The sequence below is a fragment of the Poecilia reticulata genome, linkage group LG1, assembly GCF_000633615.1.
Source record: "Poecilia reticulata strain Guanapo linkage group LG1, Guppy_female_1.0+MT, whole genome shotgun sequence".
NCBI classification, from domain to species: Eukaryota; Metazoa; Chordata; class Actinopteri; order Cyprinodontiformes; family Poeciliidae; genus Poecilia; species Poecilia reticulata.
In genome coordinates, this window is record NC_024331.1 from 19,225,047 (window position 1) to 19,238,520 (window position 13,474).

Genomic DNA, 13,474 nt, shown 5'->3' on the forward strand with positions numbered 1-13,474 from the left:
TCCCACTGTATTTAACAAAACCTTCCCTAAAAACATGTACTTACTGTCCTTTATGGGATGTAAATGTTTTAACATTTGTGGATACCAATGACAAAAAACAATAGCCTTCAGGAAGACACATTATTATTATTATTATTATTATTATTATTATTATTATTATTATTATAGTAAAACGATAAGACTCAACATTTTTGCAGAACTGTTTATTGTTTTGAAGCTTGGCCTCTTTCTTCGTACTTGATTGGCTACTCTCTGTTGCTATGACATCGCTGTGATAGACGCTTCAGAGCGAAGCATTATGGGAAACGAACGGCGCTTTTTCTGGGGATGATGTTTTAAGAAGATTCGCGTGAATATATTTCATCAATATGAAGGTTAGTACTTACAAAAGAACAGCAACGAAACTTTTTCTCGTGCTTTTAGGAGGAGTTTGTTTCACTTAAGCGGTCGTCAACGAGCTAGCTACTCATGTAGTTTCAAGCTATCGCGTTAGCTCAGGTAAATGTTGCCTTTTGCTTCTGTATTTTGTCGTACTTTTCTATTTCTCCTGTAACGTCAGAGGCAAATCATGCAGCGTTAAAGCAATTGCTTCATGTCCTGGGACTGCTAATGTACTCTGACGTGTAGCAGCTGCCTTACTCTGGTAGAAAATAAGGTTTTATACATGAAGAGATAACAATGTTGGTATATGTTAAGCCTTATATTGTTTATGTAACCCTCAGTTAAAGAAAAGCAACAAGGAATGTTACATATTGTTGTTATTTAATTGTATTTTTAATACAATAAAGACAATAATAGAAAAAATATACACATCTCATCATTCTCCGTGGGCCCTCCTTTAGTCGTTGTAAATAAAGCTTTCCCTTCATTATCATATCTGAAATAAGGAACCGATTTGCAATTTTCAATTCAGCACTTCAGTAAAGGACCACAGTACTTTAAACATAATTTCCCCCCTTTCCCAGATTACACATTTGATCTGTTTTTTGTTTTTTTTTTGGTTGTGTGTACATATTTAAAATGTCACAATAATGCATGTACATGATAAAAATAGCTTGAAAAACAACAGAAACAAAGTTTTCAAATGATTATCCCACTTATTAAAAGCCAACCTGACCTTGTGTTTATGTAATTGCCCACTACAGCAGCCATCAAGCATCTGTATTAACATGCAATATGTTGTTTATATTGCTGTGTAGAGCAATCTTTCTATAGGCTTGTGGGGGGACTGTTCTGATTCACTCACATCTGGAGGTTTTACAGCATGAATGGCCTATTTCATGTCTTGTTGTTGCATCTAAGTATAATTTACATTTAAACAACAAATCACTCCAAAAAAAAAAGTAATTTGAAAAAAATATATATTTTTCCCTTCCTGGATTTAAGATAAATCTGAAGAAGATAGTTATTCAGAGGTATGAGAAATTATTTAAAAATGAAAAAGTTCTCTTTGTGTCGCCAGAGTTTTTTCGTTCTTGCTGACAAAGCCTGGGCAGGATCTTATGTTCTGTACAAGTGGCAGAAAAGTCTTGGGAATTACATTGCTGTTGCTGGGTGAGTAACGGCATCTTTAAGAAAGCTGTTAACATCCGAACAAGCGAAAGTCTGACATTTTTCTCCCATCACATAGACAAGATAGCACAGTGAAAATATTTGATCGACATGGACAGAAGTGGACTGAACTCAACCTTCCGGGGTAAGTTAGAGAAGTCTGTAGGATCCCAGTTTGATCTCCTCAAGCAGAATGTTAACTTCCTCTGTTTCTGATGTTACCTGGTAGGCGCTGTGTGGGGATGGACTGGGACAAGGACGGAGACATCCTGGCAGTGATTTCCGCAAAGTCCAGCTCCATCTTCCTCTGGGATGCCAGTGTCAATAAAACATTTCACATAGACAGTGGCATGAGGTATGTAGAGAGTTAACTCTGGGCATGTGACTATGATCTGTTACAAATAGTCTAATCCTCTGAGTTTGTTTTCTTGTTGGTTTCAGCAAAGATCAGATGAGTTTCCTCCTGTGGTCAAAAACTGCCCCCCTGCTGGCTGTAGGGACGGCAAAAGGAAACCTGCTCATCTATAATCAACAGACGTCACGCAAGATACCCATACTGGGTAATGCTGACACACCACAACCAGGTTTTCAAGATTTTGTTCACCTTTTTGTCTGTTGTATTGATTGTGTCTCTTTTTTCCCTGCTTGTTGCTGAAGGCAAACACACCAAGAAAATCACATGTGGGTGCTGGAGCTCCCAGAATCTCCTGGCTCTGGGAGGTGAAGACAACAATCTCACTATCAGCAATCATGAAGGAGACACAGTCAGACAGGTAGTCACGCTGACGACCTGAGTGCTGCTCCGTCCTGTCCGTCCTGACAGCACAAGGATTATATGATCACAGTTTTGTCATTTTTAAAGATTATGGAAGCAATAGGAAGGATTTGAAAGTTGGAATAAAAACATCCTGCTGATTTTCCTGATCTTTTGTCAGATGCCGCTTCGAGGTGAGCCGGCTGAAATATTTTTCTCGGTGATGAAAACTGATGAAAGGTCCCCTCAAGGGGAAAATACTGTAAGTTATTTTATGCATCTTTGACATTTTTATACAGTAATTCACACTAATTGTCCTTAACTCTCGTCAATTACAGTATAAAGAACAAATTCATCACTTCTTTATCTTGTGGTATATTTTTGTTTCCTGCAGCTGAACCTGGTTTGTGGCTGTTTCTTTTGTTCTCTAAGGAGAACTGACCTCAGTTGGGTTTTTCAGGATGCCGATTTGATTAATATGAAATTCATATACAAAGAAATTCACAATCAGGTCAAAGGAAAACATGCAACATAAGAACAACATAAGAAAATCATGCAGACTACACTTCCTGAAACTTTATAATTTCGTATTAATGATCTGTAAAACTGTGCAAATAAAATTATATTTTATCTTTTTAAACCTCATTTACTTCTATTTTACTTGCACTAATGTTCAATTTACCCTTCCCAGTTTCATTTTATTACTGAAATGTTATATTTATTTCCTTATCTTTTTTTAATTTAATTTTTGTCATTTTTTGCAATTTTCACTTTTATTCATAAAGTATACATCTTAATGTTGTCATGTTAGATGTTCTTGATTCAAACCCACGTGTAAGTTTCTGTAATGTTAGTGTTATCCGATAAACCAGTGCTTGATTTTCTACTTCCACACGAGGCCCTGAATGATGTTTAATCTTTCAAACGCTCTGCTCTCAGGTGAGTATGTGTGTGGACAAGAAGATACTGACGCTGTTCAACATAAATGACCCCAACAACCCAATCGAGCTGGCCTTCGAGCGCCAGTACGGCAACCTGGTGTCCCATCGCTGGTACCGTTCGCCATTCTGCTTAACATCAAGGTGAAGGTTTTTGTGCCAAAATTGATTGCTTGGTTTCCAATTGCGCAGGTTTGGTGATGGGTACATACTGATTGGCTTTTCCCATGGATACTTCCTGGTTATTTCCACCCACATCAGAGAGATCAAGTCTGAGCTCTACCAGGCTCGCAACCATAAAGACAGTCTGTACAGCGTGGCCGTCTCAACTTCGCTAAACAAAGCCGCTTCCTGTGGAGACAACTGGTACACATTTATCTTACTGAAGCTTTCTTTACTTTATTGAAGGAAAAACAGAACATTTTGTGCCTCTTTTGCAGCATAAAGATCCATGAGCTGTCTGATCTCAAAGACATCAGCAGTGTCATTCAGTTGGAAGATGAGACCAAAGGTTACCCAGTCCTTCTGTTCATCCAGTGAGATTTTGTAGGACTGTGCTGAGCGTGTCCCCCAATCCTCTGTCTGTCCTCCTGCAGGTCTGGATCAGCTGAACTGGACAGATGACGGCCAGCTGCTGGCCCTGTCCACTCAGAGAGGAACGATTCACGTCTTTTTGACCAAGCTACCAATGCTGGGAGACAGTTTTGGCACCCGGCTGGCCTTCCTCACCTCCCTGCTGGAGGTCACTGTCTCCAACCAGGTGGAGAGGGTGAGAACACACTCATGCACACTCATACAGTGATCACTGAAAAGACATCAATCTACAATAGGAATAATTGACCAGAACTGATCTACAACTGGGTTACAGGCAGAAGTGGGTAGACTACCAAACATTTTACTCAAATTACATATTTTTACTCAAGTAACAGTAACAAATATCCATCCAGGAAATTACTCAAGTAAGACTAAAAAATGATTTGGTAAAATGCCTGGTCAAGTACTGAGTAACTGATCGAAACATCAATCATTTTATGTTTAATAATTGCATCATCAGACAGAACAAAATGTAAATTTACGTTGAAATGTTGGTATTTTAAACACCAAAATGAAATAGTTCATATAAATAGCATAATTACAAAATACTGTAATAAAATCAGGCAAAAAAAAAAAAAAATTTTCAAAATTATTTTCTTTCAGTATAAAACTTATGAAACTTTGAACAGATGGTGTATCTGCATCCGGTGAGGTTTTGGTTAAAACAAGTTTGCTCTTCATTCAGTGAAGTTACTCACAGTGAGTCAAGCATCCAGAGATACTATCACTCAAGTAAGAGTAAAGTGCTTCATAATAAAATTACTCAAACGTACAGTTTAGTAAAAATACTCCAAAAAGCATTTTTTTTTTCAAAAAAAGTTGCTCAAGTAAATGTAACTAGTTGCTACCCAACTCTGTTTGCAGGAGAGTCCCATGTCCATCCAGGTTGAGGTGGAGCCCACGTTCGTTGCCGTGGGACCGTACCACGTGGCCGTGGGGATGAACAACAAAGCCTGGTTCTACGGTAAAATCACATTATAAGAGTGGGTCTGTGTTGGCTTTGCGTTTTCTTTTAGCTTTCCTTCAAATCTTTTGTGCGTGACTTAGGCTTGTCAAAGATAAAGGACGTTGAGTATTTGGGGACCATAGTCAGCATGCGCCTCAACGCTGACTACGCAGCAGCTCTGTTTGAAGGAAAAGTACAGCTGCACATGGTGAGACATCTGCAGGTTTGGGCTGAGCCTCTCCTATGAAACAAGCTCCAACACAAACATTCACATGTCTGTTCCAGATCGAAGGCAGAGACGCAGAGGACAGGAAGCAGATGAAACTTTTCCCAGATGATGACAGTAAAGGCCGGATCCTTTGCCACGCTCTCACTGCCGAATTTCTTTATTATGGCACCGACGTAAGGATCACATGGTTCTTATCTCATTAAAGTTCTCATTAAAGCTATCAAAGGAAGAGCATGAGCCTCTCCTCCAGTTAGTCACGCTGCGCTGTTTTCCCTCAGCTGGGTAATGTGGTGTGTGTACTGCTGGAGGACTGGGAAACCGTGAACAACTACAGCCATTCGGTCAGCGTGAGGAAGGTGTTCCCTGACCCAAACGGCACCTGGGTGGTGTTTATCGATGACAAGAATGGAGGCTTCTTGTTCTCTCCTGCAAATGTCAGTATATGTTCACGTCTTAAGCTAAATGTACACGAATAATTTCAACCATGTGCCACTTGTTTAGTATTTATTTCCTTATGTTTGAACATGTCGACGTCAAATGTTTGAACAATTGTTGGAACAATAACTTTTTTTTTCTGCTTCTGTTTTAATGGGCATTGTTTATAGTTTCACATTATTTGACAAACAAACAAAAAAAAAAAACAGTTGATCCAAAATTAGCTAAAATGACTTCAGGATTTATAGTTCTAGAAAAGTCTGAAAAATAAAAGTAAAATTTTTTATTTTTCCTCAAGCTAGCTAGTGTTAGGAATAAATAATTTTTTGTTTTCCTCTATCTCTTAGCTGCTTGCATGCTGGTACATACACACGCACACACATACGTGCACATGCATGCACGTATAAATACATAAGGATAAAGGAAATGACACATTAGGGAACGCCCTTTTAAGGGCGTAGCTGAGATAGATGCCTAGAAAAGGAATCTGTTGTTTTGCTGTGTTTTCCCCTAAGGAAACATGGTGATGGACCAATTTGGTTTTAATAAACGGGATTCATGATTTCAACTCTCTGACTCTTCTTGAACCAAGCTGGAGAGCGAATCATCTCCACCACTAGCTAGCTGATTTTCTGTCTGCCATATGTATTCATGTATGCAAATAAATTAAAGTCTAAAAAGTGCGACATTCTGAAATGGAGATGTTCAGGAACGCTGATATTTGGAGGACTTTTAAAGACAGTTTTTGTGTGTTTCTTGGTTTCCAGGCAACATTGTCCTGTTTCGAGCTTCCCAACTTTTTCCCCACCATAACAGGAGTGCTGTGGGACAACTGGCACGCAGACAAAGGTGTATTTGTGGCTTTCGACGATGACAAGGCCTACACCTACGCTTTGCATAAAAGGACAATATACGGTAGGGCGATGCCACGTCTTGCGATCAGACACACGGTCAGTTATGGCGAGACGCTCGTTCACAGTTGCTGTCGTCACGCTCAGGTCCGCGGGTGGTGCTGGTGGGGAGCACTGCTCTGCTCTACTCCCAGAGGCCGCTGCTCTTCTACAACGGCGAGCTGACCTGTCAGACGACCAGCGGGAAGACAAGCGAAGTAGTTCTGCACACACACTCGTTTCTCAAAACCTCGCCTGACAAGCTGAAAGACTCCCCTTCAGAGCTCAGCAAGCAGATCAGTCAGGCGCTCCAGCTCAAAAGGTCAGTCGGTCAGTCGTCCCTGGAACCACTTTCCTGTTTCGAGAATGTTTAGATGTGAGAATGTTTCATTTGACTAAATGCTGCACGGATGGAAGATCTTCCTTTGTGAAGCGAGATCATTTAACAGCCAGAAGATTGGGAGGGTGAACTTGTCTATACTTGCTTTTTAAGTAACGAATGTAAAACGGTTGTTTTTGAGTCATCATTCAAGCCCAATAGAGGTGAACTGACCGGCCCAGCAGAAAGTTAGAAGATGGAAGCGACCCTGTGCACTTTAACCTTATGTGTCTTAAATCAATAAACGCCCAGCAGAATGGTTTGATGTGTGTTTGCAGGTACAAGGAGGCTTGGACTCTGTGCAAGTCTGGAGGCAGTGAAGCTGACTGGGCTGAAATAGGCAGAGCCTGTCTGGTCCACATGGAGGTGGAGCTGGCCATCCAGATCTACCGGATGAGTGGCAACGTGGGCATGGTCATATCCTTACAGTCGATCAAGGTTCAACGCTCTCCTCCTATCAGATATCTCCGTCAACAATGCACGTCTCCCTTATTTTGAACTGAAATCTTTTCAGGGTATAGAGGATAAAAACCTACTGGCAGGACATTTGGCCATGTCCTTGGATGAATACAACCTGGCCCAGGACCTTTATCTGTCCTCCAGCTGCCCAGCAGCTGCTCTGGAGGTTTGTTCACATTCAGTTTTATGATCAATAGGTTTTGGTTTTGGTATGTGGCGAAACCTCTATGTAATAAATGTGTCATAAACAGTAAGGATCACATGATGATGTGTTGTTTGTATTTAAGATGAGAAGAGACCTGCTGCACTGGGACAGCGCTCTGATGTTGGCCAAGAGGCTCGCAGAAGAACAGATTCCCTTCATTTCCAAAGAGTACGCCGTCCATCTGGAGTTCATGTAGGTGCAGACACACGCACACACACACACACACACACACACACACACACACACACACACACACACACACACACACACACACACACTGTACGCACCATTTAAGAGACTGACTCCGAACTGATTTTAAATCCCTCTCTTTCCAGTGGCGATTATGTGAACGCTTTGGCACACTATGAGAAAGGTTTGACGCACCAGAATAAAGTAAGTTCAATCGCAATCTCAGATTTTAAGGCTACGATTTGAATAATGAAGAGCTCACATCACTTTAATTAGTTTCTTTTTAACAATGTTTTGGCACATTGAAGCTGAAAGGAGCGCAGAGGATTATGGAGTTATGTAACAGCTAGTTATCGTTTTCAGAAACTTTATTTAAAACTTAAAATGATGAAGTATTTGAAAACGTTCACTGCAAAAACACGCAATCTTACCAAGTACTTTTAGTCTAGTTTCTAGTGAAAATATCTAAAACATAACTAACTTACAAGTAACTTTTCAACGAGATATAAGAGCAAGTTTTAATTCTTGACAAAAAGTTACTAGTTTCACTGGCAAATTATTTCACTTAGAAGAGGAAATTGTTGTAAGTGAAATAATCTGCTTCGTTCCTATTCCAGTTTTCTTCCCAAATCTTTCTTAGTTTTCAGAATTATTATTTTTATAGAAAGCCATAAGCACAGCAACACAGAAATACACTGCATCAATTAATTAGTAAAGTTCAGAGGATTTTATCTTTTTGAAGCAGAACGAATCATAAAGCAAATCTCCTTCCCTACATTTGATGTCAGGGTTCAAATCTACAAAGTGTGAGACTTGCTGTTTGTAAATGACAAGGTGCAAGACATTCCGTGCATAATAAAAGCAAATGCTTTCTGCTCTGTCCACATTCTCCTCCTCCTCTTTCTGTGCAGTTCCAGGAGCACGACGAGGCGTGCCAGGCGGGAATAGCCAGGATGTCCATCAGAATGGGCGACATCCGGAGAGGAGCAGCTCAGGCCATCCAGCACCCGAGCAGAGTCCTCAAGAAGGAATGTGGAGCCATACTGGAGAGCATGAAGGTAGAAACGGAGATATTTATCTGAAACGCTAGAGGGGAGACTCCACTTGTTGCTAATTTCCTCTCTGGTGAGTCTCTGGGGTCAGCAGAAGCAGATCTGCATGAGCTCAGGCTCCCTGAGCTCATGCAGCTCCCTGCATGAGCATTTAAATGAGATATTGAGAATATGTTTAGGGAAGAAGGTTCTTTTTTTTTTTTTTTTTTGTAAAATACAAACAGGTCTAACAGCTTCATTTTCTCTTAAGACTAGAGCTGTTTGTGTAACAGATTGCGAGGAAAAATGACCGTTTACTGAAAGCTGACGGTCATTTTGTACGGCAGAAGAAAAGAAGGGGGGAACGTAACTTGCTGCAGGGCTTTTACAACAAACAAGTTACAAAACACAAATTCTCACCTGAAACTAATATTTTTGCAGATATAAGTCTAAAATAAGTTTTTAAACTTCTGGAATTATCACAGGTTTGTGTAATAAATGTGCACACACCTTAATAATTTTAGACCCTGAAACATTAAGATAAATCAATGCTTTTTATTGCTGAACGAATCAGATAATAATGGAGTTTCTAAATCACATTATGTGAGGCAGATTTTGTTCTCAAGGTTGTAAGGCGATCCCCGTCAGGATAGAACTTCGAGTTATCTTTAATAAAAATGTAATTTTCTCCCTCTTTGGTCAGTTCTCTTTATCTCGTGTGTTTCTAAAAGCATTGATTTTGCTTAGAGGTCAGATTCTCTAGTCCGGACTGTGTGAATCTGTTTCCTCTGATTATCATTTCAACACCTTAGTCATTAAATGTCATTTTGAATGTCTTGATTTCTGTCGTCTTTGTTTTTCTTTCTCCTTGCAGCAATTCTCTGAAGCTGCTCAGTTGTATGAAAAGGGGTTATATTACGATAAAGCTGCCCTGGTTTACATTCGCTGCAAGAACTGGTGAGTTACACCTTCAGCACTCGGTATCGCTTTGTGTTTTCACTTAAGTGTCCTGCAACTCTTTCCTTCTTGTTTCTTCAGGGCGAAGGTGGGAGAGCTGCTCCCGAATGTTTCCTCTCTAAAGATTCATCTCCAGTACGCAAAGGCCAAGGAGGCGGATGGCAAGTGGGTTCTCGGCTTCTCTGTCTTATTCCTCTGATAAAGCCGAAAAGGTTCAAACAAATCTGACGCAAAGCGTTCTGTGTACATCAGATATAAAGAGGCAGCTCAGGCCTACGAGAGCGCAAAGGACTGGGATAACATGATCCGTGTGCTGCTGGACCACCTGAACAATCCGGAGGCTGCAGTTCGGATTGTCAGGGAGACTCAGAGCATCGACGGAGCAAAAATGGTTGCCAGGTGGGATAAACGAGACCAAAGATGGACGCACAACCAAAAGCTGCTACGTTTTTTTATTGATTCAATGATTCTGTACTTCATCTGCATCAACATATTTATACAGAGCTTCAGTATTAGTCAGTTTAGTTCCTTAAGGCACAATTCCTTCGTAAAGCATTCATTATAGCAGCATTAACTCTCTCTGACAAACTGCACTGGACCTTTGATACCTTTGATATTAGTGCTTGTTTTTTTGTTTTTTTATCGGTGGTCTCCAAAAGTAATTTGCGATATTCTAAATCACAGTTGATCATTTCAGCTCACAGTCATTTTGTTTCTTTGTTTGTGCCCCAGGTTCTTCCTGCGGCTGAACGACTACGGCTCAGCCATCCACTTCCTGGTTCTGTCTCAGTGCAACGACGAAGCTTTCCAGCTGGCTCAGCAGCACGGACAGATGGAGGTCTACGCAGACATCATCGGTCAGCTACGCCGTAAACCTGCGTCCAGATCTTACAGCTTTCTGCTGTTTGCAGTCGTTCTTCTAACTTGAGCCTCGGTCATTGTTAGATTTGCTGAGTTGTGTTTGTGGTGGGCAGGCTCTGCAGCCACGCAGGAGGACTATCAGAGCGTCGCTCTGTATTTTGAGGGAGAGAAGAAACACCTTCTGGCTGGCAAGTTTTTCCACAAGTGTGGGCAGTACAACAAAGTAAGAGGCCGTGGCTTATTTGTTCACTCTTACTTGTTCACATTACTTTCATAAAGGTAACGGTTATGTTCTCCTTCTAGGCTCTAAATCATTTCCTTAAGTGTCCAAAAACCGAAGACAACCAGGCGATTGAGCTGGCCATTGAGACGGTGAGAGCTGCTCATATTTAACTGAGTTTTAAAGTAAAAAAAATTATAATATTTATCCGTTCAGCTGACTGGGTGCTTCTGGGTGTTTGTTCCCAAATCAGGTGGGACAAGCCAAAGACAACTTTTTGACCAATCAGCTGATTGAATATCTGCTGGGAGAAAGTGACGGGATGCCCATGGTAATAAAGCATTTTATAACAATATGTCTTTTGTTCATGTCGATCTGCAGCGTTGTACCACCTTGTCTTCATAAACTCTCAAGCGATTATGTGTTTTTGTTGTAGATGTTCCTGAATTAATCACACAGAAGGCGTAGTTTTAGTGACTGTTAAGGGGGGGGGCGTGGTCGTCTGAAATGTCTCACTCGTTCCCAGGAGGCGAAGTACCTGTTCCGCCTCTACATGGCCCTGCAGCGATACGGCGAGGCCGCTCACACCGCCACCATCATCGCCAGAGAGGAGCAGTCGGCCGGTACAGACCTCACTAATGCTGACCTTCCGGTAGCAGCAGAGCGTTGTTTTTTTGTGTGATTGCTTTCTGTGTGTTAAAACCGCAGGGAACTACAGAAACGCCCATGACGTTCTGTTCAGCATGTACACAGAGCTGCAGGCTCAGAAGATCAAGATCCCGGCAGAGATGGCGACCAACCTGATGATCCTCCACTCGTATCTACTGGTCAAGGTGACGATCGTCGTCCTCCGGCTGCTGGTGGTGTTAAGGAAGAGCAGCTCAAATATTTTTTATTTTTTTTGCTGTGGCATTGTTCAGTCAGCATCTGTTTTTCTGCAGATCCACGTGAAGAAAGGAGATCATCTCAAAGGGGCGCGGATGCTCATTCGCGTCAGCAACAACATCAGCAAGTTTCCTGCTCGTGAGTTCATGTTCTCCCCTGAACGTCGTAATCAGTCCTACTTCAGCCAGGATATTTTGAAGTCTTTCCATTTTCATATTCTGATTACAAGTTTAGCACTGATTATTTTTATTATGACAGCTTGATCCACTGCATCAAATCCTGACAAATATTCCAGAAATGCAGTTTTAGATGGAATTTTAAAAAAGAGAGAAAGATTAGTGTTTGTCATTAAAATTAACATAAAAGAATAATGATGCAGCTTTATACTTGATCCAGACATCGTCACTATTATTCTGTAGAAATTTTAAAACTTTTTCATGTGACGGAACATATTTACTCATATTCTTCTTTGAATGGTGTAGTTCAATAATCAAGCCTCTGTCTTTGTCCTTGAATTTTGTTTCTCCATCCATCCATCGTCTCTTTTCTCTGGATTTTAAAACAATGGTCTTTGTGTGTCTTTGTGTGTCTTTGTGTCTGTGTGCGCGTGTGTGTGTGTGTGTGTGTGTGCATGCAGACGTCGTCCCCATTCTCACATCAGCAGTTATTGAATGCCAGCGTGCCGGGCTGAAGAACTCGGCCTTTAGCTTTGCAGCCATGTTGATGAGACCGGAGTACCGAAACCAGATCGACCTCAAGTACAGGAAGAAGATCGAGGCTTTGGTTCGGTGAGTCGTCATTTATTGTTAAAATTGTGTATTCCTGCAATAGATTTTTAAAAATCTTTTACTCGTTTTTAAATGTTTTATCCTTGTTTTTTTATGCTCAGTCATCCTGACACTTCAGAGTTAGAGGAGGAAACGACTCCCTGTCCTTTCTGTGGCTTCCAGCTGCCGCAGAACGACCTGATGTGCATCTCCTGCAAGAACAACATCCCCTACTGCATCGCCACGGTAACCGAGACCTCATCTTCATCTGCATTTCTTTAGACAAATCCATCCATTTACTCCAAATTATCTCTGTATCAGGGCCGTCACATGCTGAAAGAAGACTGGTCCATCTGTCCTCTCTGCGAGTTCCCTGCACTCTACTCTCAGTTCATTCTGTGAGTAACTGATCCTTAAAAGCACAAAGATAAATCTGAAGTTTATACAAATTATGATTTCTTAGCCTCACTGTAGATCAGATAAAGTATTTTGTTCCACTTTTCTGTCTCTAAGGTAGCTCTGACCATGTGTATCTGTTTCAGGCTGCTGGAAACAGAGTCTGTGTGTCCCATGTGCTCTGGGAATCTGAGCGCCAAGCAGGTGAAGAAGATCTCAGATTGCTCCAAATATCTGCACGACAACGACCTGGATCAATGACCACACATGTAGCTGACCTCCAAGCCAGAAAAGCAATTTAAATATATCTGTCTGTTTTAGCTAAAATTAGATGAATTAATGTTACTACCAAAGGGTCACAGTGAGATTTCAAAGAAATGTATCCTGTTGCTTTTGAGATATTTTTGTTTTATTTTTGTAGTTATTTTTTTGCCATTTTGCAGCAGGTGTGTAAAACATGTTCCTGATTTTCTGAGTGGAAATATGGATGATACTGAAACGACCGAACAGTTAATCTAAAAAAAGATATAATACCTCAGTGTGACCCAATGGAACATATTTGTAAAAAAAAAATAAACTATTTGCTTACAATTTAAATATGAATAAAGTTGTTTCTAAATATTGAGTAGTTGACTGTTAATGTTCAGATTTAAAGCATTAAGGCTCATTTCCCTGTAAGCTGTGGATGTTGACAGTTTGAGTGCAAGAGTCTCATCTTTCCGTCTGATTTTAAAGCTATTAAATGTTTCTGCAGGTCCAGCATTTCGCCTGGACCTCAGCTGCCTTCT

The 13,474-nt window shown here is 40.9% G+C and overlaps 1 protein-coding gene across 1 annotated transcript; it reads left to right on the forward strand.

Moving 5' to 3' along the window:
* The first annotated feature begins 271 nt into the window (after nt 1–271).
* Nucleotides 272–13,311, forward strand: wdr19 (WD repeat domain 19). Its single transcript, XM_008412637.2, has 36 exons — nt 272–374; nt 1,463–1,554; nt 1,631–1,696; nt 1,781–1,906; nt 1,993–2,111; nt 2,209–2,324; nt 2,487–2,567; nt 3,245–3,357; nt 3,436–3,609; nt 3,684–3,754; nt 3,840–4,012; nt 4,702–4,801; nt 4,885–4,991; nt 5,069–5,185; nt 5,291–5,446; nt 6,215–6,362; nt 6,446–6,659; nt 6,995–7,154; nt 7,231–7,341; nt 7,463–7,572; nt 7,716–7,773; nt 8,481–8,627; nt 9,475–9,557; nt 9,639–9,722; nt 9,810–9,956; nt 10,290–10,414; nt 10,532–10,641; nt 10,722–10,790; nt 10,892–10,969; nt 11,165–11,261; nt 11,347–11,471; nt 11,580–11,661; nt 12,161–12,311; nt 12,413–12,536; nt 12,612–12,688; nt 12,833–13,311. Exons 1-36 carry the CDS (start codon nt 369–371, stop codon nt 12,945–12,947), a joined length of 4,032 nt encoding a protein of 1,343 aa, XP_008410859.1. The 5' UTR covers nt 272–368; the 3' UTR covers nt 12,948–13,311.
* The last annotated feature ends 163 nt before the right edge of the window (nt 13,312–13,474 follow it).